Below are 27,319 nucleotides of genomic sequence, written 5' to 3'. Positions count from 1 at the left end.
GTCCAGCCCAGAGAGAGCTAGGAAGCCGGGATAGCCAATGGGAGGTGAGCAGCAGCTGTGTGGAGGGAGCTGGTGCCAGATTCACACAGAGGGAGGCGTGAGTCTAGGATCGTGTGAGAGAGCTGGTGAGTATGAGGACAGCACTCATTACTGTTACACAGCAATGTGTTTTCTGGCAGCACTGTGTTCCTGTCTGGCTTTCTGTGTGCTTCCACACAAAGCCTGGTGATTGTGCAGGCAGCCCCTGAGTGCTGTATACACATGGTGGGAGCACGGGAGTTAAAGAGAAGTGCCGATGACTGAGTGGCAGGTGAAACAATTTGGTGGGCAATCCTGACAGGTCAATTATTTTCCTAGGTGACCATGTCTGGGGGCAGGGGGACACTGATCAAAGGGGGAGTACAGATTTCAGGTGATTTCCCATTTCTCTGTATGCACCCTCCCCAATGTCTGTTGGCAGGTTGGCTGAGCCCATTTGCTGTGTTTCCTCTGCCCTGATGTAAGGGAGAACTTTTCAGACTCTGATGTAAGGGGGGGGGGGGGGAGGGCTCTGGTAGAAATTGCAGAAAAGTCAATTAATTCATAAAGCAGAAAGACTTGAGTCCAGTAATATTGAGATATAGCACAACTGGATTTGTAAAGACCAAAGGAAAAAGCTGTAATAAACATGGCAAAATTAAACCTTTATGCTCTTCTATAGTGAACATTCATACCTTCAAGTCTCTGTACACTACAAAGCGGTTGTGCATGTGTTCCAAGCCCAGGATAATTTCAGCAGCATAAAATCTCATCTCCTTCTCTGAGAAAACACCATGTTGAGAGAGGTGGTAGTGCAAATCCCCACCTAAAATTAAAAAAGAAAACATAAAATTAAAATCTGACAACTAAATATACCGTCAAATCACTGGTTACAGTTTCACCCAAAATGTCCAATTTAAATAGTAGTTTAAGCAGTACAGTATTTATGCAGTGCTGAAACACCGCTGAAGATTATCTGAAGTTTTTAACACATGAGTGTGCACAGGTCATAGAATCAACAATAAACATGAGCTCAGATGTGTTCAGATCCCAGTCCAAACCCACCTGAGTGAGCCTGCCAGGAAGCTGTCACTGTACGAGGCCAATCCTAAGCGGCCATGGCATTCCTAGCCCTGCAGCTGCACATATACACGGCCAATGTATGTGCAGCTATGGGGCAGGATATTCCTCAGCTGTTTATGATTGGCCTAGTACAGTGACAGCTTCTTAACAGGTTCAGTCAAGTAGTTCAGACTAAGATCCAAATATGCCTAACCTCATCTATACTCAACATACAAAACAAATGTACAAGATAGAACAATCCAGAGCTTAACAGAGTATATCAAGTATCTGACCAAAATGCAAGGGTAAGCAGTAGCTTAAACGGGATGACACTTGAGGCTCGGTTCACACTACATGCCGCTGTGGCTTACAGCAGGGGACCTGTACATCCTGGCTCAACGTTTCAGGTGCGATTACAGCCCGATTTTTTGGCTGAATTCGGACCTGAAACGGACTGTGTAAATTCGCACCCGAGTCGCATTGGAGATATGTGAACTGGATCCATAGAGACCCGGTCACGATCTCCTGCTATTGTGAATTGGATACAGGGACCCCGCATTCAATTCGCAATAGTGTGAACCCGGTCTGACAGAAACACTGTAGCTGTTGACTTTAAATAAGGACACTTACCTGTCCAGGGCGCCCATGATGTCGCGCCCCTCCCCCCCAGGCAGATACGTCCCTCGTATCGTGTCCCGGCGCCGCCATCCTCACTAAAGGAAACAGGCAGTGGAGCCTTGCAGCTTCACTGCCCGTTTCCTACTGCACATGCGCGAGTCGCGCAGCACTTTGTGAATGGCCCCGTTGTGTCCCAGAAGGCAACGGGGCCACTCGCCAAAGAGGAGGAAGCACCACGGAATGGGAAGAGGCAGATTAGGAAGACTGCCTATCAACAGGGGTTTCAGGTAAGTTAAAAAAAAATCTATTTTTTTTTTTAAAGAATATTAATGCTATTTTTATTTTTAGGGTGGCCCTCCATTTCAGGTCCGGTTCACACTGAGGCAGCACGACTTACAGCGCGACTGCCTCAGGCGACCTGGACGCGACCACTGCGGCGACTTGCAAAACGACTTCTGTATAGAAGTCAATGTAAGTCGCCTCAAGTCACCCAAAATTCGTACAGGAACCTTTTTCTAAGACGGAGTGACTTGAGTCGCTCCAATTAGAACGGTTCCATTGCACAGAGCGGGACGCGACTTGTCAAGCGGCTAAGTCGCCTGACGATTCGCCCCTGTGTGTACCGGCTCTTAAGGTCAAGGAGATATCAGTGAGTGAAACAGATGTGTGCAGTTTTATAAACTCTGACTGTAGAGCACAGTTTAAAAAGTATTGCAACACAACTGCTCTCGTCATAACGTCATCCTCTCTGCAGATGCATTAGACTTCAAGTAGAACTAAAACTTTTTTATTTCCATTTGGATAGCGTAAGGGAGGGTTATAGCACCTGTCAGATTTTCTTTTTACCATCTATGTCCCATTGGAGAGATTTACCGTCACTTCCCGTTCCATGGCCAAAACAGGGAGTGAGAGAAAATCACTGCAAATTAAGGGAATCCCTTGGGGTCAGAACTTATGTCCCCATTGGAGGATTTGCCCTCTATTACCATTCTGGGGACAACTCAAATTTGGCATTTTCTTTTACTTTCACTTTCAGGGACAATGGGAGACAGGACAAATCGAGAAGGTGAATATCCCTAACAGAAACCAACAGCAATAAAAACCTAATGGGTGTTCTAATCCATCTCCACGCTGTTCAAAACTAAAAAAAAAAGGAATCTGTAAAAAGGCTGAAGCCATGGTGGTGGCTGGATTGTGATAAGCAATTAATGTAACAGAGCCTCTCAAAATGACCAAGATATAAAAGGTGACTCAAAAGGCATAGGGAGAAAATGCACAGGAATGTTCATTGGGTTGTGAACTAAACAATGTACTATTTTAACTACTCTCACTGTACGACAATAAAATATCGGTGCACATTTTCTCACTAAGCTGATCCTTCCTTATACAGGGGTGTCCTTTAAAAGAAAAGGAACCTGAAAAGGATGGATTTTTATTCTGTTTTACCACTTACTGTAATTACAGTTTTACAATGTTGCAAATAAAAGCAATATACAACAAAAAATTATGAAAAAATTTAATGACATAAGATACCACTAGAAATTCAGTTCTATTAAACAGCTATTTAGCATAACACATTCTAAACAGACTGATAAAGGGTTATTGGACTGGCAGACACAGAAATTAGACATCTTCTGATATCTCTCTGCAGATCTTATTTTATGAATGGTCCTGTTAACTTACATAACAGTTTTTGGCATGGAGAGAACACTTAATGGCACTTATTATGAAACAAAACTGTCTTCTTTGCTTCTAAAACTAATGTTCTTTCCTCTCCTTATCATGACATAACACCCTTCAAACTTGCCTCCTTGAAAAAACACTGTTCTGATTAAACATAACGTGACAAACTGTCTACTCCATGGCTTGGATATCATGGCAAAGCTAAATTTTTATAACAACTGTATTCAAACAAGGTAAGTGATACTGAAAAAGGTACATGTTGTTTACAGGTTTTTCTGTAATTTCTAAGAAAATCTTGGTCCATTGGTCCACACTCAGAAGTGCCTACACATATTTACAGCAGGTTCCAGTATCCACTGCTTTGCATGAACTGGCAGTGGTTCTGATCAAGCAATGCATAGACACTTCCGAGTAGTGTTGGAGGTTGCCGTTAAATCCCACCACCTCACACCTCACAATTATAACAAGCTGTCTCAGTGACCAATAGGAATGTGTGGAAGACAAGCTTAGGGAAGTACTGAAGCTTTTTTTGATCAGAATGGCATGGTAGATGCTAAAAGGTGTTGCAGCCAAGTGCCTGAACCCCATACTGTACCTCTCAAGTTTTTTAGTACTCTTGAGCTGGCCATAGATGGTTCGAATCTTGGCTGATCTTTGAATCATCTATGGGCAGGCTGATTGTACCAAAGTTGATCGATCCATTAACTTGGGTACAACCAGTCTGTCAGATTTTGCATTGTTGCCAGTGGCTATAGCCGCTAGCAATAATCATTGTGTGTCCTCACAGTTGGGACTGCTCCCCATGCCCAAAGAACACAATGGTTCTGTGAGAAGGATTCCCACATCAACACTGTGTGGATGGGGAAATCGAGTGATTTTCTTTCCCGCAACCCTTGCAGGAAAGAAAATCGGATCATCTATGGACAGCCTTAAACTGAGACTCTTTAATTGATTTTGGCCATTAATTAAGGGTTAATTCCTGAATCACCCAGCTACATGGTGAAGCCCAATAGGGGGGGGGGGGGGGGGGGGGGAAGCGTAGCCAGGGATCAATGATGCTGGTCATTTAGGAAATTCAATAAGTCTCATTAAATATGGACAGAGGATTACTAAATAGAGTTATAAGTTACCCCTAGTATGATTGGGATGATTGGATAAGAGAGGATTATCTATGGTCTATGGATGTAGCAGGTTACATTAAAAGTTACCCATAAATATAAGGCAGTGCTCATGGGACTTGTGGTCTAATCCCCCCAAAAAACACTATTTTCCTGATACACGTTTTAAAATTTGCTGTTTTTGTTTCACCATATGTAATTATCTACATTATAATCATCTTCAACAATTCTTATTTTTATATATTCTGTATGTGTTGTAATTGATTGACAATGAAAGATTGTTTCATTATGCCATACATATAAGGCAGTTGAAAATGTTTAAACATGTCTGACAGCTGGCTTTTCGAATTGACCAAAAAATGTTTTAAATGCTGCCCAAACTGCCTGCATGAAAACAGATTTTTCTTCATCATGGTCAAAATATCCAATTGAAGCATGTGCTGGTAGCATTTGATTTTGTAACTGGGTTCCATCACTCTGGGGTGTCTACTGCAGTATAATTGGGATGGGTACAGACTGCCAAGGTATAGGACACTGCAGTATAAGGTAATTTAATGATCACCCTAGCCTGTAAATATGTATTCTTCAATTAAAGACACTGGACAGTATACAGACTGACAGAAGCATTATGAAATTGGAATGACAATGTCTTACCATTCATCAGATCCAAGATGAAGCAGAGCTTGTCAGGCGTATGGAAGGCATAAGTCATGCACACTATGAACGGACAGTCCTAAAAATAAAGAAAAAAAAAATAGATATTTAAGAAAAATGCACTAAAGAACATTTACAGTACTGTGTAGCAATGAATTCAACAATTATACATACTATGATATATACGCACAAAAATTATTTTAAGCACCTACATATTTAGCAATAGCATACAACCACAAAATGTAACCTATATAAAACAACAAATGCTTGATGGAAAAAACAAAAAAAAACTGTCTCATAATCTTATATAATATAATATATCTTTTTTGGTTGGCTTAATCTGCTGATGGCAAATCTTTACCAGTTGTTTTCTTTGATACCTATAACAAAATCATAAATTCTAAGTTCTGTAATATGCATGCCTCTTCTTGACATGTGAGAGAATTGGGTAACCATTTTTCCTTTGACACGTAAAGGATATCTGCTGCAGATACACCCCATTATCCTCTCAGGTGGGTATCACACAAATCATATGGATATAACCTAACCAGCTATTTGCACAGCAGCTAGAGAAGCAGAAAGTAAAGGTATCAATTGACTTAATCATGGTTTCTTTTGGAGATCTTAGATTCAATCAAATACCTCCTGCCAATATACTCCCAGGAAAAAAAAGTCTATTGGTTGGGCTGGACACATACTAGAGAAATGTAACAAAAAATTTAAAACCTTAAAACAAATTGAAAGGCATGATATCAATAATGGCCACCAAAAAGCCTGCATGCAGGACTAAGCAGCCAATGTGCCTTGAGACCATGATGCATACTAACAATGTGACTCAGGTTCCAGCTAACGCCAACGCTGGATCAGCCATTTCAACAGTGGCTTAAGAACAACCAACAAAATTCCCCTGGAATTCATTTATCTGTAACACAGCCAGAGGTCATCAACAGTCACATTACATACGGTATTGCTATATCTCTGTCCATCCACATCGATCCAACGTAGCCCATGAAAGGATTTGGACATACCCAATGTACTATCTATGACGTAAAATTACTAGAGCACCTGCCACTATACATGACTTCAAATCTGGTTTCTTAGGTTGATGTTTCAAGGGAGATAATCCAGTATTGCATATGTAAAGAAGATATAAAAAGAAAGAATGTTTAAGGACTTCCTCTACAGGAAAGAATCTTTAAATATTGCTAGAACATGCCACACAACACAATTTACTGTGATTTACTCAAAGCTAAACTTTGTATTTCTAGACTTGTTTTTATGATTGTGAATAAGCTTTCTGAATGCACAAATCGTTGTGGGTCCCGAGGACGCGGTATATCAATGAAGGTCTCTGAAGTATACAGATGGATTGTTCCTGTGATGTATTTGGAGATATTGATAGTTGCAAAATGTTTTTAAATTGTATTTATAAATTGATGGCTTTTTATATACATTCAATTATTGGAAGTAAGTGACAAGAGGGGTCTATCCTAAGTCTCAAATCCTTTCTCATTTCTGTTTTACTATATATATATATATATATATATATATTGTGGCAGCACGCAGGTAAAATCACCTGGTTGTATTCAGGATGGGAAATATGTGTGTCCTAGATTCAGGCTTTATGCAGACTTTTACAATTAGAGGGGAAGAGTTAATGAGCCCAGCTGTAGTAAGTGGGCTCATTACCGGTAAGACCTCTACAAAAAACCCCAGCATGCATAGGGAGATGCTCCATCCTGGAACCAGTTTTGTGTGTATAGACTGGGGAGTCTGAGATCTGTTCTGTGCGGTGAGTTAACGCCTGTGTGGCAAACCCCTACAATAGGGACAGGGACTGGGGCAGCACAAGGCTGCACCCAGTTGTTAGACAGGGAGTCTACGTGTGTAGTTAGAGGTCAAGCTGACCAGGATTTATTTTCTTGTTTTATTTTGTTTGGCTGTTATATGTATCACTGCATGTAGCCTAAATAAACCGGATCTTTTGTTTTTTGCACCTACAACGCTGTCTGCTGTGCTTGACTTTGTGTTGTGAACCCATCCAGGGGGTCACACACACCCGCTACCGAGCGAACCCCCTCACAGTTGGTGGAGAATTTTGGCAGTTTTTTTTTTTTGTTGTTGTTAAGGCCAGCATGGAGGAGATACTGAGACAGCTGGCTCTAGCAAATGCAAACCAGCAGCAAACAAATGCAGCTTTACAAAAGAGCCTTGCAGCTCAACAACAAGCCCAGCAGCAGGCAAATGCAAATCAGCAGCAGAGTTTGGAAGCCCAGCAGCAGGCAAATGCAAATCAGCAGCAGATAAATGCAACTTTGCAGCAGAGTTTGGAAGCTCAGCAACAAGCCCAGCAGCGATCTGAAGCCCGCTTCATAGACCTGTTGCAGAAGCAAGAGCAGAATTTTCAACAGCAAATAGAGACATTGATACAGCAACGTCCGCAGACCAATGAAGCAAGTGGGTACAATAATACCGCAACCTTTGGTGTGAGCCGTTTACTGACAAAAATGACTGGAGAGGATGATCCGGAGGTGTTTTTGACCACATTTGAAAGGACTGCTGAAAGGGAAAAGTGGCCTAAGGAGCAATGGGCTGGACTGGTGGCCCCTCTGTTAACTGGGGAATCGCAGAAAGCTTATTATGACCTAGAGCCTGACCAAGCAAAAGACTATGTGGTGCTAAAAGCAGAAATATTGGCACGGCTGGGTGTCACCCTGGCAGTCCGGGCTCAGCGTGTGCATAACTGGACTTTTCAGGTTGGAAAACCTCCCAGGTCTCAAATGTATGATCTCATTCTCCTGAGCAGGAAGTGGCTGCAGCCAGAGATTTTGACCGCACCAAACATTGTGGAACGTGTGGTTATGGATCGTCTCCTGAGAGCTCTTCCTACTGCCATCCAAAAATGGGTAAGCCATGGAGACCCAGAAAATGCAGATAAACTTGTGGATCTGGTTGAGAGGTACTTGGCTACAGAGAACTTGACCACCTCTTCCAGGGACTCACGGACTTTCCCCCCTAAGACCAGATCATCCCCAGTGGCGGGTAAGATGACTCCAAGGGGTGAGGGTGGAGAGAGTGAGAGGGTGGGAGTTCTACCTAAGGTCTGGCGGGAGCAGCCCAGGAAGCCCATGCTGCAAGAGGCAGCGAAAAAAATTATTTGCTACCGCTGCCGGCAAGAGGGACATATTGCAGCCAATTGCCCAGTTGTGGATGAGCCTATGCAATGTGACTTTATAAGGGAGAGACGTCAGTCGCTGTTTGCGACAGTTGCATGCACTGCCATTCGGGGACCTGAGAAACATTTATGTAAAATGTGTATTAATGGTAGACATGTTGATGTGTTGCTAGATTCAGGTAGCCTGGTAACCTTGATAAAAGCTGAATTAGTTACTACAGAGGTCTCTGGGAAGAACCGGGTGGCTGTTATTTGTGTGCATGGGGACACCCGAGAGTATCCTGTAACTTCAGTGTTTTTTGAGACCCCCAAAGGTAACCTCTCTCATCAGGTGGGGTTAGTGTCTCAGTTACCACATGATGCTATTGTGGGAAGGGATTTTCCAAAATTCTGGGAACTCTGGGATTGTCCTGAGGCCCCCATTGGTGCCCCTATAAACCAGGAAGATGACCAGAATTCCTCTGGGAGTGGTGAGGACTCTCCTGAATTTCCCTTGTCGGTATTGGCGGGGGAAACTCGAGAAACTGGGGAGGAGCCAACATCCTCAGATGAAAACATGCCGTCTGTGGAGTTTTCGGATCTTGAGGTTCACAGGGAAAATTTTGCCACAGAACAGTTAAAAGACCCCACCCTAATAAAGGCACGGGAAAATGTGGTGAAAATAGATGGCGAGTTAGTGAACCCAGATAAGACTTGCCCTTATCCTTACTTCACTATGGAAAGGGACCTGCTATATCGAGTGGCTCAAAGGGCAGAAGAAACCATTGAGCAACTTGTAGTGCCCAAACCTTACAGGAAGTTGGTGTTAGAATTGGCTCATGGACACATTCTGGGAGGTCATCTGGGGACAGAGAAAACCAGAGAGAGGGTATTGCAGAGATTCTATTGGCCTGGGGTCATGAAGGAAATAGAAAAGTATTGTTCCTCCTGCCCTGTGTGTCAGAAGTCGGCACCTATGCCACATTTCCGTAAACCCACTGGTACCTCTTCCTATCATTGAGGTCACCTTTGAGAGGATCGCAATGGATTTGGTAGGTCCGATAATGAAGTCTGCTAGGGGGCATCAGTACATTTTGGTTATATTGGACTATGCCACCCGTTATCCGGAAGCAATTCCTCTCCGAAATACCTCGGCCAAAACCATAGCCAAAGAGCTATCCCTTGTTTTTAGCCGCGTGGGTATTTGTAAGGAACTGCTTACGGACCAAGGTACACCCTTTATGTCCCGGGTTATGAAAGAATTATGCAAGTTGTACAAAGTGAAGCAATTGCGTACATCTGTGTATCACCCCCAAACAGATGGGTTGGTTGAAAGATTCAACAAAACCCTAAAACAAATGTTAAAGAAGGTGGTGGATAGAGATGGAAAGAATTGGGATTGTCTAATACCCTATCTGATGTTTGCCATTAGGGAGGTACCCCAATCCTCTACGGGTTTCTCACCCTTCGAGTTGCTCTATGGGAGACACCCAAGAGGGCTGCTGGATATCGCCAAGGAAACTTGGGAAAATGAGAGTTCTCCTCACAGGAGTGTGATTGAGCATGTCGTCCTGATGCAAGATAGAATTGCACAGGTAATGCCAATTGTAAAGGAACATTTAACCCAAGCGCAGTTAGCACAGCAGAGAGTGTACAACCGTGGGGCCAAGACACATACTTTTTCTCTGGGGGATAGGGTCTTGGTGCTAGTCCCTACGGTTGAAAGCAAATTTCTGGCCAAATGGCAAGGTCCATATGAAGTAATTGAAAAAATTAGTGAGGTGAACTACAGGGTTAGAAAGCCAGGAAGGCGAAAGCCGGAGCAGATCTATCACGTCAATCTGCTGAAAGCCTGGAGGGATAGGGAATCCCTAGTCGCAGAGACTTTGTCACAAGTACAGCCTGATTGCTTAGTTCCTGAGGTTGGAATAGCAGACACCTTATCGAAACCCCAACAACAGGAGGTTAAAGAGTTTGTACTTCGTAACAAAGATTTTCTCTGAGCTTCCGGGACAAACATCTGGCGTAGAGCATGACATTATCACCCCGCCAGGAGAAAGGGTAAAACTAAAACCTTATAGAATACCAGAGGCCCGACGGGAGGCAATACGTGGGGAGGTTCAAAGGATGCTGGAATTGGGTGTGATAGAGGAGTCCCAGAGTGACTGGTCCAGTCCTATTGTACTAGTGCCCAAACCTGATGGGAGCTGACGGTTTTGTAACGATTTTAGACAATTAAATAAAGTTACAAAATTTGACACCTACCCCATGCCACGTATAGATGAGTTGGTTGACCGGCTGGGAACAGCCCGATATATGACAACTCTTGATCTCACCAAAGGGTATTGGCAAATTCCCCTGGCCGAGTCGGCCAAGGAGAAAACTGCGTTTGTAACCCCAGATGGGGCATTCCAATATAAGAGAATGCCGTTTGGGTTACAGAATGCACCGGCAACATTCCAGCGGAAAATGGATAAGATTCTGAGGCCCCATCATAAATATGCTGCAGCTTACCTGGATGATGTGATTATCCATAGCACAGACTGGGTCTCACATTTGCCAAAAGTACAAGCAGTCCTAGACTCTATCCGGGAAGCTGGGTTTACGGCCAATCCAAAGAAGTGTACCATTGGACAGGAGGAGGCCAAATATCTTGGGTACACTATTGGGAGGGGGGTGATAAAACCCCAAGTCAATAAAGTCGAGGCCATACAGAGTTGGCCACGTCCCAACAGCAAGAAACAGGTACGAGCCTTTCTGGGAATCGCTGGCTATTATCGACGATTCATTCCCCATTTTGCTTCTCAGGCTGTGCCCCTCACCAACCTGACAAAAGGGAAAGAGTCGGTTATGGTTAAATGGTCCCCAGAGGCTGAGGAAGCATTTCAGTCCTTAAAAACAGCCTTATGTAGCCAGCCAGTGTTGTACTCACCAGACTTCTCTAAGGACTTCGTTGAACAAACTGATGCATCAGACGTTGGGTTAGGAGCAGTGTTATCCCAGGTCTGGAACGGGGAAGAGCACCCAGTGATTTACCTCAGCAGGAAGTTGAAGTCCCATGAGGTAAATTACGCCACGATTGAGAAGGAATGTTTAGCAGTGAAGTGGGCTCTAGATTCCCTTCGGTACTATCTGCTAGGTAGGCACTTTGACCTGGTGACTGATCACGCTCCTTTAAAGTGGATGGCTCAAAACAAGGAGACCAATAGAAGGGTAAATAGGTGGTTCCTGGCCCTACAGGAATTTAACTTTACAGTTAAGCATCGCCCTGGTGTTAAAATGGGGAATGTGGATGCTTTGTCTCGGATACATGCGTGTCTGGCTGCTTGTGTTACAACCCCAAGGTTGAAACAAGAGGGGGGGGGGGGGGTATGTGGCAGCACGCAGGTAAAATCACCTGGTTGTATTCAGGATGGGAAATATGTGTGTCCTAGATTCAGGCTTTATGCAGACTTTTACAATTAGAGGGGAAGAGTTAATGAGCCCAGCTGTAGTAAGTGGGCTCATTAAGACCTCTACAAAAAACCCCAGCATGCATAGGGAGATGCTCCATCCTGGAACCAGTTTTGTGTGTATAGACTGGGGAGTCTGAGATCTGTTCTGTGCGGTGAGTTAACGCCTGTGTGGCAAACCCCTACAATAGGGACAGGGACTGGGGCAGCACAAGGCTGCACCCAGTTGTTAGACAGGGAGTCTACGTGTGTAGTTAGAGGTCAAGCTGACCAGGATTTATTTTCTTGTTTTATTTTGTTTGGCTGTTATATGTATCACTGCATGTAGCCTAAATAAACCGGATCTTTTGTTTTTTGCACCTACAACGCTCTCTGCTGTGCCTGACTTTGTGTTGTGAACCCATCCAGGGGGTCACACACACCCGCTACCGAGCGAACCCCCTCACAATATATATATATATATATATATATCTCAGGATCATACTCTGAGTCACTTTATCACTAGATCAATTGTCGATATGCACTCCATTCCACATTAATCTCTTTAATATAGTAAACTTAGTATTTGACCGGCCTGGGAAATGCCTTGCTTGTAGATCTCCCTTCCCCTAATTTTATGCCCACTCCTACTCCGCCCTAATTTGTTTTACTGTATACTTCCTAACAGTCATCGCTCAGAGATGTGCTCTGCCTTTCCCACATAAATGCAGAAATACCACATACTATTATGTATACCAGTGGTCATCAACCCTGTCCTCAGGGTCCACTAACAGGCCAGGTTTGCAAGATAACTGAAATACATCCCAGGTGGTATAATTTGCTGCTCGGTGATTGCAGTATTCTAGTCTGCATCTCCCCAAGGTAATAAATAAAACCTGGCCTGTTAGTGGGCCCTGAGGACAGGGTTGATGACCACTGATGTATATATAGTATCTGGTTAAAATTTTAAAGATACGTTTTTTTTTTGTTTTCAAACGTTTTTATTGCAAAAGTACAGGCAATTTGTCACAGAGAATACCAGATAGAAACATAATGTTAATGGATACAAGGTCAATAGATATACTGCAATAGGTGACCTAACAAAGGAACATCCTAGTTTACTCATCCAACAGGCAGCAAAATGTTATTACAGAAAAAAGAAAGGGAGCACTGCAGGCCAAGTGGAGTGCAGCGGCTTCCGCAAACAGACCTCCAGGAGGTATCTCTGGGAGCTAATAGGGTCATAAAACAACCAACATGAGAAGAACCAAAGAAAAAGAAAACCCAACAGGAGAAAAGAAAAGAAAAACCAAGAAAATATAGACTGCCTTAGATGCTCTAGTCTAGGAATTCAAACAGGTCATGATGTCAGCTGTTACATGTAAGCTCTAAGACCAGTATCCCGCCAGCCCCACCCCCAGAGCGAGTGTGAACCCCCTCCGCCCACAAAACAGCCCCGAGGCCCAACACCCAAACGGGTCATGGGTCCTCCAGCCTGGAAGTAAGGAGGAGGGCCGTCCAACTGCTCCACTTCCTATCAAAAACTGGCATGGAGTCCAGGAGAGTGTGGTGGATGCGCTCCATTAGTCTAATGGACTCCATGCGGCGAATAACCTGAGACCAAGGTACCACGGGGCTCTTCCAGTGCAAAGCTATCGCCCAGTGAATGGCGCTAAAAAGAGTATGAATCAGCCTCTGTTGCGGACGGGGGACTCCCGGGATATCAGCGTAGAGAACACACAGCTGGTATGAAAGTGAAACAGGGGCGCCAGTGATCCTCTCAACCAATACAGAGGATTTGGCCCAGATATGTTCCAGGGCTTTACATTCCCAAAATGTGTGAAGGAGCGTGCCTCTACCCTGACATCCCCTAAAACAGGAGGCCGATACCAGTGGAAACATCCTATGTAGACGATCCGGGGAGTAATACCATCTGGTATGAAGCTTGAGGGCTGATTCCTTAACGGACACAGAGCGAGTACATTTGTGCATATTGTCAACCATAACCTCCCAATCCTCCACAGAAAATTCCTGAGCCACCTCCGCCTCCCAGCCCAACATAGCCACGGATTTAGGGGTCACTTTGAACACATTAAGGTGACTGTATAGAGCTGAGATGGTGCCCCTCTCTCTAGCCTCCATCCCGCAGAGCCCCTCAAACATCGTCTTCCCGGCCCCTCTCAGGTTCTGGAATAGAGTGGAGTAAAAGTGTCTTATCTGGAGAAACTGATAGTGGGCTGACCTATCTAGATCATGCGTTTGTTGCAAATATGCAAAGGAGCAAAAGTTAGAGTCCAGTAATAAAGAGTCCAGTCGTGTAAGGCCTCGTGCGGTCCATCTACTAAAGGAAGCCCCCGAACGGAAGGCCGGGGGGAACCCAGGTTCCCCTATAAACGAAGACAGGAGGGGGACCCCCGAGCATAGTTGGAACTTCTGCCCATAAAGGGCCCAGAGGTAGAGGGCCTGACCCACTATGCCGTTCAGAGGGGAGACATCCTTATGGGATATAGTTTTGGACCACAATAGCCCTGGGAGGTAATATGGAGCGATTGAGGCCCACTCAAAGCGCAACCATGGGATTGGGGCTGGATCCATATGCCATTGTGCAGTCTGTATCAGTCGCGAGGCCAGGAAGTATTTCCATAGGTCCGGACATCCCAGACCGCCCAAGTGCCTGGGTCTATACCAGGGGTCTCAAACTGGTAGCCCTCCAGCTGTTGTGAAACTACAATTCCCATGAGGCATTGCAAGGCTGACAGTTACAAGCATGGCTCCTAAAAGCAGAGGCATGATGGGACTTGTAGTTTTGCAACAGCTGGAGGGCCACCAGTTTGAGACCCCTGGTCTATACAATAGCGAACGATTCAGTCGGGGCTTTTTCTTTTGCCAGATGAAAGAAAGTAAGTGACCCTGGACTTCCTGAAGTGTGGAGCGGGGGACATATATCGGTAGGGAGCGAAACAAAAATAGAAGTTTCGGGAGGATGGACATTTTTACCGCTTGGATGCGCCCTAAAAATGAAATATGGTAAGTGGACCATTGGTGAAGGAGGGATTTAATGGATGAAAAGGCCTGAGGGTAATTAAGGGAATACAGCTGCTTGAGCGTCGGGGTAAGTTTAATACCTAAATATTGGAGGTGGGTGTGACTCCATGTAAATTTGTAGGAGTCCTTAAGGGATTCCAAAAGGGGAGAGGGGAGATGAATAGGCATGGCCGAGCATTTAGTCGGATTGACGCCCAGTCCTGAAATGTTTTGAAAAGAGGACAGGGAAGTGAACAGGTTGGGCAAAGAGACAAGGGGGTCAGACAAGAACAGCAGAACATCATCCGCGTAGAGACTAACCTTGAACTCCTGATCCCCCTTAACATAACCCCGTATGTTAGGGTTATCCAAAATGGATCTCGTCAGGGGCTCCATGGCCAGGGCAAATAAAAGTGGAGAGAGGGGACACCCCTGCCTCGTGCCTCGACCCAAGGGGAAATACGAAGAACTAGCGCCCGGGATCCTAACGCTCGTGTGGGGGCGATGGTACAAGGCCCTAAAGCCGTGAACAAACTCCCCCTGAAAGCCAAATTTAGTCAAGACGTCCTCCAAATATGACCAGAGAACGCTGTCAAAGGCTTTATTTATATCCAAACTGAGCATCAAGGCCCCGCGGGAGCCAGCGTCCGCATCTTGGATGATATTAGAGGCCAGACGGATATTATCAGTAATTTGTCTCGAGGGTATAAAGCCCGTTTGTTCCGGAGAGACAAGTGAGGTGATGATCGAGGCTAGGCGATCTGCTAAAATTTTCCCAAAAATTTTTAAATCATTGTTGATAACGGAAATGGGTCTGAAATTTTGAGGTTGGGCGAGGTCCCTCCCCGGCTTTGGGATAAGTGACAGGCTAGCCTGGAGCATCTCCTCTGGAAAGTGCTGCCCCCCCAAGATAAAGTTATAGAGCTTGGTCAGTTTAGGGAGTAGGGAATCCGCAAATTTCTTATAGTAGGTCGCCGAAAAACCGTCGGGACCCGGGGTTTTAGCCGGCTTGAGGGAAGAGATGACCGAGGCCACCTCCTCCGTCGTACAAGGGGCATTAAGGATAAGTAGTTGCTCAGGGGACAGGCAGGGGAGCCGTAGAGGGTCTAACCAGGACTGAGGAGGGATTCGGGGAGGGGAACCAGGAGCCGCATACAACTGTTGGTAGAAGGAAGTGAAAATTTGCATTACCTCCTTAGGGTGGGAGGTAAGGTTACCATCCCTGTTCCTTAACCTGTACACATGGGCGGGATGGGAGTGTTGTTTGAGCTTCCTAGCAAAGGACGTAGAGGCAGCATTGCTGTTTAAAAGAAATCGAGCCTTGGCCCATCTAAGGGATTTTTCAGCATGCTCAGACAAGATAGTATCTAGAGTCCTACGTTTATCATTAATTTGGAGTAACACATCCTGGGAAGGGGAGTGGCTATGCTGATGGTAGAGTTTATGGAGATCTAAGGTGAGCTGTCGGGCCTCAAGCGCTTTCTGTCTTTTCCTGGTCGTGGAGATCTCTATCAGGAGTCCCCTCATAACCGCCTTATGGGCTGTCCAGAGGGTAGTGGGGGCAATGTCCTCAATGTCGTTCAGTCTAAAGTATTCCGCCAGTCGCTCGGACAATTGCTCGCGTATGACAGAGTCAGTCAGGAGAGAGTCATTAATGCGCCAGGAACGGTCAGCATAGGGAAGGTCTATATTGGAAAGAACGCAAGAGACAACGTTATGGTCCGACCAGGGGCAAATATGTATGTTAGAGGAGGTAGAGTTCGCCAGCAGAATGGGGGTGCAAAACATGTAGTCCAAACGCGAGTAGGTGTCGTGGGGGTGGGAGAAAAACGTATATTCCCGGGAGCCTATGTTATGCGCCCTCCATACATCGGAGAGCTGGTGGTCTTTCAGTGCAGTCAGGAGGGATCTGGGAAATGCATTACTAGCCTGGCTGTCCTTTGACCTATCAAGCTTCGAATGGGCCACTAGGTTGAAATCCCCCCCTATAAACAGATGGGAGGAATGAAATTTTTCCAGAACTTGGAAAAAGCTCTTAAAAAAGGTAGCCTGTGCAGAGTTAGGGGCATACACCGAGGCCAGGGTCAGGGACTTGCCCTGTATAGAGCCCTGAACTATAACAAACCTGCTATGTGGGTCAATATAAGACTGTTGAACGTGGAACAATACTGTGTTTTTTATAAATATGGCCGCCCCTCTGGTCCTGGACTCGTAGGTCGAATAAAAACACTGTTTGTAGGATTTGTCAAAATAGGAGGGATGGTTATTAGCAGAGAAGTGAGTCTCCTGTAAAAGGAGGATCTCAGCACCTAAGGACTTGTAAGATCTAAAAGCCTTCCTCCTCTTTTGGGGGGAATTAAATCCCTTGACATTATGAGTTATAATTTTAAGACCCATGAGGCATCAATAGCAAAAAGTTTACAGGATAAGGGGAGACCAGTCCAAGAAGGGCGCCCACATACAAATTCAACCACAAAACACCAGAGAAGGCAGCATCAGCAATAGAGTGGAAAGCAGCAACAGCATCGCTCACAATCATTAAAAATGCAGAACCAATATCATGAGTAGAAAAATAATAATAAAAAAAAAATGGCATCAAGGCAGTAGGGAAAAAAATAAAACAAAAACTAAAGCTCAGAAAAACCAGTAAAAGAAAGTACTTTAGAAACCTGAAAAACGTGCCTAAAAGTGGCACTACATAGTTGTGGGGGGTGGGGGGAGAAAGGCTCCCCACTACCCAAAGACAAAAAATAACTAGGACCAGGAGGTCCAAACCTCCAAACCCGCCAGTCCAGCAGCATTTCCCCCAAAGGAAGAATCCAGGTGGTAAAGCCCGCCAACAGTCCAGAGTCTTGGGCAGAGTGGAGTCCTGGGGGAACCCGCTGGGCTCAACGGGAATGGAGACAGGGGGGCAGGCCAGTGTGCGGAACAGAGAAATGACATCCAAGCCGGAGACTGTCAGCGGCATCTAGCATGCCGGGAGAGGCCATGTAAAAAGCAACCAAAAGTCTGACATAACATCAGGTGCGGCGGTCCCTTCTTGGGGGAGGGGTGGCCCAGATGGCGGAGTGGCGTGGGGTTGATGGCAGTCGTGGCAAGGCAGCGGCTTCTAAAAGGCCCAACTTGACCAAAAGCTCCTTCCCCTCGGCGGGAGTAAGCACCGTGTAAGTCGTGCCATTATGTGGGACTTGCAACTTAAAAGGGAATCCCCATCTGTAGCGGATCCTTGCAGACTGTAGCACTGTGGTGATCTCCTTCATTCTCCTACGTTTATCAAGCGTGGTTGGAGAAATATCCGGGTATATCTGTATGGGTGCATTCTCCAAACGGAGATTCGGGGTGTTCCTCGAGGCCCGTAGCACATCCTCTTTTACCAGGAAGTCCTTTAGGCACAAGACTATGTCTCTTGGGGGTTTGTCGGGGGGCGGGGCGCAGGGCCCTGTGGATCCTGTCGCAGGCAAAGGCCGTAAGGGGAGCCTCCGGGAGCAACATGTGGAACAGCTTTTGGACCGTAGACAAAAGGTCCGTCACCGACTCGGGGACCCCCCGTACCCTAAGGTTATTACGTCTGTTCCTATTGTCTAAATCTTCAATGTGCGCCTGGAGCTGAGAGACCGTTTCTGATAAAACTTCGTGGTCTTTACGAAGGTCTGTGCAAGCCAAAGAAAGTTCGTCGTGCTTAGTCTCTAGCAAATCCGTTCGGGAGCCCAGGGCCGCAATCTCCAGAGAGAGAGTATTGGTAGACTTGTGCAGCTCCGACTGAAATTTCTGTGCAAGCTTGTCATACATCATTGTAAGGCTCTCATCCAGATCAGCTTTAGTTAAGTGCAAGGAGTACTCACTTTCCGCCAGGGAATGGGCTGGGGAGTTCGCCGCCGCTCGTGGAGGAGTCTGTGCCTGCTTAGCATGGGCGCCATCTTGAGCCATCATGCTCTGTTCCCGCGCTCGTAGCAAATAGGTCGTCAGGGACTTCTGAGCCGGTGTGCTACGGCGATGTTTGGGTCCCGGCATGCGCTGAGTGTTCCACCGGGGGTGCGGAGTAAAATCGGGCCAAAAATCTGTGCTGGAAGCCCCGGGGAAGTGCTCGTAGTCTCCGCGCTTCACGGAGCTCTCAGCCTGTGCGTCCTATCTCGTGTGCGCCGCGCATGCGCCCCCCCAAAGATACGGTTTTTGAATAACTTCTAACAAAAAAAAAACTAACAACATTGCACTAACATATGGTGGCGGTGGGGGTAATAGATTTTTTGAACACTAAGCCCTTGTATACACGGTTGGAGATTCAGACGGAATGTGTCCTATCTGACCGTTTTGTCGTATATTCCGACTGTGTGTGGTCTTCATCGGACTGTTTCCGTCGGAATATACGACGGACCAACTTTTCCAACTTGCCAGTAAAATTTTCCGACAAAATGCTCCGATCGGACAATCTCCGATCATGTGTAGCCTACTCCGACGGACAAAGTGCCACGCATGCTCAGATCAAATTCCTAGACCTAGAAGCTATTGGCTACTAGCCTGAACATAGTCCCGTCGTAACGAAATAACGCCATCACGTTATGTACAATCGGATTTTCCGACAACTTTGTCCGACCGTGTGTATGCAACAGTTTCGGACAAAATCCGTCGGACAAAATCCAACGGATTTGGTTGTCAGAATGTCCGACCGTGTGTACAAGGGCTAAGTGAAAATCTCCAAATTGTGGCCAAAGTGTCAATATTTTGTGTGACTACCATTATTTTCCAGCACTGCCTTAACCCTCTTAGGCATGGAGTTCACCAGAGCTTCATAAGTTGCCACTGGAGCTTGTGCTCTCGTGCACAAGGTAAAAAAACCTCCAGCATTTAGAACCACTTTAAGTGTTGTATCCGTGTGTACAAGGGCTTATACCACTGTAATATATAAGTGCACATTCCCAATGTCCCCGGCATTCTGCAGAAAGAAGAAGATGTATTTGATTGAGACTTTGTTGTTTGTATTATCTCAAAAGTCATTTGGTGTTTTTTTTAGATTATTTTTATCTGCAAAGTGTATTGGAGTATCATATCTTAGAGCATAGAACTTTCTTTTTATTTGTCCTCATAAAAATATCTTGTGAGAGAAATATTTGATACACTAAAGCGGCACACTGTAGGCAAAAAAGATTTTTTTTTATTTGAACAAGAAAGTGGTTATCTCCTGGACTAGCCTCTTTCTTTGAACTACAGGGGTTCCCACACCCTGAGCCCCCACTTACATCCACATCTATTAAAAAATAATATTCTGCTTTGAGTTATTTACAGTGATCAGGGCTCCATGACCCATTTCAAAATCATACAGCTACGCCTGATTTCAGTGGGTTTTATATCTGGAAAGGATAAGCTGAGCTGCTTTGTCACCATCTTTTGGAAAACCATTTATCATACATTTACCATATCAACACAAGCACTGAATCTAAATAGCGGTATTTACACACACCTTTCATCAAACCTTCTGTTCAGAGACCAGAACATTTTTTAACATACCAGAAAACAAAGCAACAGAAGATATTCTACAGAAAAGAAATACACGCAATTCATTGCTAAGCAGTAGTACAGCTGACACGCTAGCAATGGCTGCCATACAAGGCCACATAAAAGCCTCACTCTGAATGGGTCATGTTAATGCTTTCTCTTCTGTGCCATGCTCTGATATGCTGTATGAATTTTTTATCATGAGCTGTATGCGTCACTGCGTGGAGAAGGTGCCTGGATCTGTCATCAGACCCACAGCTGCTCCCCCCCACCCCCTACACCGCGCTCCACATCACCAAGCTAAATACATTTCTTTCATGCTCTAATCAGGCAAAAACAATAGTGCAGTTAAGGAAAATTTGCTCAATTAAAATGTCTTTTTTTACATCTGGAAGTGCTACACTAAAAGGATTATAAAAAGTATCCAAAGAGCAATATTTCAGGAAGGTATTATACCATAAATCAGCGTAAGTCATATTGTAGGTTTGTAATGTTGTTCCTATTTAACCCATTACCTGTATACAACACACTACTTTGTGCCTACCAATCAAATTCACACATGATGAATCAGCAAGGCAAAGTCAACATTCACAAATCACCTCTTGCCTTCATTGCAATGCTGTGCCTAGGCTTGCAGCCTAGAATCTAGATCATGTGGGCTCGCGTTACCAATGGCAGACCATGCTGTCCATTTTGTTTAGTGCATGTCTGGTGGACTTCCAGTCAGATAACAGGATCAGTAGGTCACATAGGAAGCAGAATATTTAAATGTAATAAATTCAGTAGATATGGCTGTACCCATGAACATCATTGGCAACTGAGGCTCGAGTCACACTACTGCAATGCGATTTTCTTGTGATTTGCAGTGAAATGCGCAAAACAAAACCCCAAAAATCTAGTAGAAACCTTGCTGGTGCTATCTGCATAAAAGTATCAATTATTTACAGTTTATCATTATATTTTCAGTGTGATTATGTAGTCTGAATTTGATGGGACTTGGCTGTGTTTTTGCATGTTCTATGGGGCCAATAAAACCAGAAAAGCTGCTCCAGGTGAGTCTTTGGTTAATCCCCACACACACTAGTAGTCAGGTGCTGGCTCAGCTCGCATGCTGTGTAACATAAAGAAATGACTCCGGAACAGCTGCACTTCCAAAATTCAGTTTATTGAAGCCTCATATGACATGTGGTTGACAGATGGAGCAAGGGATAAAGAGGTAGACGCGTTTCGTGCAAATATTAGTGCTTAGTTATTAATGATGCTGCTGTAAACTCACTACTTTACATTGTAGCAAAGTTTCATTTCTTCAGTGTTGTGATGAAAAGATATAATAAAATATTGACAAAAATGTGAGGGGTGTACTCACGTTTGTGAGATACTGTATGGATGCACTTTCAAAGTCAAAGCAATAAAGAAAATGATGTAAAAATCATTAAATGTTCTCGCCTAGGGAAAGCTGGGCATCCGAGCTCCCATTTGAATGAGCTTCAACACATTGCTGCAATGCCTTCTGAGATAATTTGAATCTTCATCTTTCTTAGAATACCACAGTGAGGCCCAGTGATATCAAGGATGCCTGCAGGAAGCAGACAAAAGCTAGAAGGAAGTTGTGTAGGAAACCCTACATAACACTGATGAAGAAATACCTCTCTCTAGATGTTTGTGTATCATGACTGCAAGAGGGTGAAGCAAACAGACCAAAGCAAATTTATTGCTTTAAGTACCTTAATAAGATGTACTGTATAAAGTGACTAAAAACTGCCACTTTCCCGAAGAAACTGATCACTGGCTGTGCATCAAACATAAATGGAGGAAGCCACTAACATGGACTGCAGAGAACCACAAACTGGAACCTGTAGATGGGGGGACCACAACCAAAAACAAGGAAAGGGAACCCCCAAATACACAGGCAAAAACCGGACTTTGAATGTGCCAACCACAATGAGTAATAAACAAAAAATCAAATATAAAAGTCAAAATGTATTATATCATATTAAAAAACTGTTTCATCTGTTTAAAACCACATAATAAAGAACAGGTAGTAGACTTAGGCAGACAATAGTCGACAATGTCTGTGAATTTGGGAGTTCCCCTTCCTTGTTTTTGGTTGTGTCTCTGAAATTATTAGTGAGATGGTGCCAACATGAGGACATGTATATATGTCTTTGTCTGGCTCACACACTTTTGTGTTTTTAGTACCACTACATGGACTGCCCAGAGCTGAAAATGATAGATTTAAGCAGCAATGATGTGAATCACTACTATTTGTTGCAAAACCGATCAGAGGATTGGCAGAGATTTTCTGTAACACAATATAGCAATCAAAAATGTCCTCCATTGTTTAAGCTTAAATCCTATGACCAGTTAGAAAAATAAATTACTTTAAGAGAACAAGACTGGCTACTTATGAATGAATATTGTAATCAGCTGCCTAAATAATATACCATCAAGTACAGCTCTGTGCTAACTGTTGTAGGTAAACAAGTTAAAATCGACAATTTAATAACCCATCTACATGACTGAAAGATATTATGTCTTAAAGAAAGGCTGAATGTGTTTTTTTCCATCTCTGTACAAGCTAATCATAACTGTGAAAAGAAGCAAAAACCCACAGCGATACTCTCGTCATTACAGCTTGAGAAATTACCAATTAAGAGCCATTTCTGTTGGATGGTTGATAAATGAGACAATGTAATATCACAGAAATTGATCAGACCTTTTGTTGTAGATAATTATCCGTGTGTACATGCCACCCGCTTACTGCAGTTATTATCCAATGGGTCAGGGCCAAAATTATAGCGCATGTAATTTACTACACCTCTGCCTCCACAATGCAGAACAATTCTTTGCTACAAAAAGTAATGCGTGGCAGCTGACACTCCAAACATAAAACTTTTATTGAGATTAAAATAGCTGCTTTGCAAGTGCATGATGGTATGAATAAATAATTTATATTTTCTATCAGCAGCCTTTGGTCTTCGTACGTCTGCTTTACATAGAAATTCATTTTTATATTGTAAATTTGATACCAGTCAGGAGTATGGCACGACGCTCCACAAACAACTAGTAATCTAATAGTGGCATACCTCAGTTAGATTAAACAGTTTCATAGTGATTTACATATGGCTTTGAAATAGTCTTTATTCTTAGTTTCTGACATGGAAAAAAAAACGTACATTGCTCATTCAAGGAAAAGTAACAGGTCTGCTGGAAGCAATAAACCCAAAAACAAAAAGGTGACATTAAGCAGCTTAAACGCGCTTAGAGGTGGCAGTTGCATTCGTTTTCATTATCCCAGTTAAGAACGGTTTTAGCAAGTACAGAAAATACCTGTTGATCTTGCCAGAAATGTTTTCTTGTTACTTCCTTTGAGATGAACGGGGAGCAAAAACTATTATTCCCACCACCCCATGCATGGATTGCAGATTAACAAAGGCAGATGTACTTGAAGTCAAAGAATTATTAGGTGGAGATGAAGAAAAGAAAAAGAAAAGAATGCAGACACCCCATAAAGACAGGTAAGCCTGCAAACTGCTGCAGCAACATAACGAGAAGGGCCCTCTGATGTATCGAATTGTATTGTAAGGCCGCGTACACACGGGCGGATTGTCTGGCCAACTAAGTTCGTCAGACAATCCGACAGACAGTCCGTCCTACTTTTGAATGAACGGACTTGACCACACACGATGAACAGACAGTCCGCTGAAAGCTTGCGCGATGACGTGTACAGCACGTACGACGGGACTAGAAATACGACGTCCAATACACTGCAATGCAACCTTCGGCCGTGTAAATCCTTTCTGAGCATGCGCCATACTTAGTCCATCCAACTTGCCTACTCACGAGCGGACTGTCCGCTGAAACCAAGTTTGGACGGACTGTATTACGGAAATTCCGAAAGACTTAGTCTGCCAGACTGTCCGCTGAAAAAGTCAGCTGAAGCCCACACACGAGCGGATTGTCCGCTGAAACACGTTTCAGCGGACTAAGTTGGACGGACAATCCTCTCGTGTGTACGCGGCCTAACTGTACTGTCTGCCCTCATGTTGTAAAATGCTGTGCAAACTGTTGGAGCTATATAAATCCTGTATAATAATAATAATAAAAATAATAATAATAATAATAATAAAGACCTGACTACACCACAGACTGGCCTTATCCCAGTTTGCACAAGGGCCAAGGACTCACAACAGCACTCAACTGCTTAGGTACCCAGCACTGAGTCATAAATGGAAATGGAGAGTCATCTGCTGCAGCAGGCAAATGGGGAAATGAACAAAAGGTACCAATATACAGTATATAGGGATTGAGGGGTCAGACAGGCAAAATAAAATGTATTCAAGGGAAAAAATACGTTTTACTTTCAATGGAATCTTTTTCCTAGGTAACAATAGCCACCATTGCAAAGATCACACATTAAAGGAAACAATGCAAGTTGTTATGAATAATTGCATTTCAATATTGTATGTCTATTTTATGATTTCTACTATAGCCATATGATACTATAACATTTTACCTGCAAATACTGTATTTATCTGTAGTGCATTTGTTTGTAAAATTTAAAATCAAGTATTAAAAAAATAAACTGTATTCAAAATTTGAAACCCATTATCAAATATGGCCAAACTATCTAATCTTTAAACATATTGTAAGGCTTATGATGGACACGAACATCTTGAGTTACTTGTGGGTCCTGCACAATTCAGTCCACCATTTCTTGTCAGAAATCTAAAGTGTTGCGATCCCAATGAGAGCCAAAAAGGACCCCTGATAAATAAATGCTCGCATTTTTTTTTTTTTCATGTCCTGATCTAGTACTTTTAAAAACAAGGGATGGTAGCAGTCCTTGCTATAGCATACTACATTTGCCATGGGGTTACAAGAGCAGATTATCAACTGGATGTCAGATGAATAAAATGTTGACAGATGCAGGTAACATTTCAGTGTTGCAGCCCTTCAAAGGCAACCCACAGTGGTCCTAAACTGCCAAAGTACAACAGAGGTAATTCATGTGAGGATTTTAGAGCTGTCCTCTGTGCTTTAGGGTAGGTCACAAGACTGGACAACTGTCAAAGACAACAGCCATCAGTCAAAAAAAGTAAAAACTAAACTAATTTTTCCACTTATACATAAGGGTGTAAAGATGTTCTGACATAACAGATGTCAGTAATCTGTTACAAAACATTTCATACAAATATTCCCATATATACAATATCTAGCAGACTACAGCTCTTGGTCGGTACAGATTACTGCGGCAGCCTGAGGCCCATCGAGTTGGCATCTGTTCTTTTGCATTCTACTCCAGACCCCTTGTTAAGGTTTAATTTATAACATTTACTTATTTCAGCTTTCATTTATTCAAGGTATACTTATTCTTATTCATTCCCAACTCACAACAAGCAATGGAGTACATTTGTAAACATTAATATTTACATGGCATTTGCCACAAAAGAAAACCATGTACAAGTGCAAGATTACATTGGGTGGTATTAATTCACCGATTTAGGTGCATTCATTTCAATTTTAATTTCTCAGAGACTTCAGAAAACCTTAGAGTTTAGCGTTGAAAAAAAAAAAAAATGTTAAGAACTTGGGCAATTCAAATCAAGCGGATTTATGAAAACAATGCATTAGCAGAGGTTACCTAAAGTAGAAAATGCAGGCCAATATGATCAGTTTCAGCAGGTCAAGCCTAGCCCCACCTATGCCATCGCCAGAGCTTTCCCATTGGTCAATGAGATGGCACTTTGCATTTAAGAACCTAAAAGGAAACTCTGGAGGTGAGAGGGGGCTTAAACAAACTCAACTGTGGGAAAACTCAAGATTTAACAATATCAGCAACCTATCACTTTGGATATATTGATGGTTATGAATTGTGCTCTTTGCTCACATCAAAGGAACAAACCAGGATCTCATACAAAAGGTTCCAACTTGACAATTAGTTGTGGTACAAAGATGCCTGTGAGCTCCATTGGAGTCCACCTGTTCAGTGTGGAATCTGTCCGCTAAAGCACGCTAAGCAGACGGGTGGTTGGTCTGTGTTTGCTCCATGTATGCAGAGCAGATACAGCCTGCTCTCTTCTATGGGCAGTTGGATGTAAACAGGCTGCCTGTCAGTTTACACCCAACTTGCAACCGATCTGATCCACCAGACGGATGGGGAACAGATTCCCCATCCATCTGTTTTTAGCAGATAGGATCGGATGTCAGAGGGTGTAAACAGACATATGTCCATTTACACCTACGGCTCCATAGAGGAGACTGGAGGGGTCTGATCGGGTCCGCCTGAAAAACTGACATGATCGGTTCGCTAGTATGAAAGAGGCCTAATAGGTGTTACAGTACCACATATTGTCTATAACTATCAACAACATAGGTGGCAGAAGATAGGTCTGGGTATGTTAAAAGATTTAGTCCATGGAAGAGCGCACACATGTTGTGTATGTCACATCCTTCCAAGAAATTAAGATTTATCTGGGGCTCATAAATTAAAAATATATAGGTTTTCAATGATTAATGCAGAATGTTTAGATCTTAGGAGAGCTCTTTTTAACTTGAATGGACTACAGCCTGTTTTTCTCAAGTCAATTATGAAACATCAATTTTTTTAAATTCCTTTCACTACAAATTCATACACATTGGGCGGGAATTTATCAAAATTTGAGCAGCCAGAAACAGGAGCAGCTGTGCATGACAACCAATCAGCTTCTGCTTGTTCAGTTAAGCTTTGAAAATGAAAGAGAAGTTGATTGGTTACAATGTACAGTTGTTCAGATTCTGGCTGACAAATTCCCCTCTTGTTCTTCATTTTGAGTTTAGCTTTTTTTGCATGCATTTTAATTCTTGTATGAATATTTTGGATTTCCTCAATGACGGAAATTCACACTATAATTGCGAGAGGCTGAGAGGTATACTGGTGTAGACGGGTGCTGCTGCTGGCTGTGTGTGGACTCTTTTCCCCCCCTCTTTGCCTGCAAAGCCAGTGTCTCTCCCTTCTCTCAATGCAGCTAAAGAATGGATTTGTGTGAAATTCCTCGCTCCTGCTTTACTCCTCTTCTCTCCTGACA

At 43.8% G+C, this 27,319-nt stretch overlaps 1 protein-coding gene across 2 annotated transcripts in view; it reads right to left on the bottom strand.

Annotated features, from left to right (window-relative positions):
• The window catches only part of GRK3 (G protein-coupled receptor kinase 3), a 415,982-nt gene that overhangs the window by 68,029 nt on the left and 320,634 nt on the right, over positions 1-27,319 (bottom strand). For both annotated transcript variants that reach the window (XM_077461358.1, XM_077461359.1), the window contains exons 10-11: positions 5,154-5,232; positions 714-844 (exon numbers count right to left, since the gene is read on the bottom strand). In XM_077461358.1, coding sequence (XP_077317484.1) covers positions 714-844; positions 5,154-5,232 — 210 coding nt within the window. The remainder of the gene's footprint in view (positions 1-713; positions 845-5,153; positions 5,233-27,319) is intronic.

This window comes from Lithobates pipiens, unplaced genomic scaffold (genome assembly GCF_037356315.1).
Source record: "Lithobates pipiens isolate NorthernLeopardFrog02 unplaced genomic scaffold, aLitPip1_a1.2 Scaffold_3, whole genome shotgun sequence".
NCBI lineage: Eukaryota > Metazoa > Chordata > Amphibia > Anura > Ranidae > Lithobates > Lithobates pipiens.
This window is presented reverse-complemented; position numbering and strand designations above follow the sequence as displayed.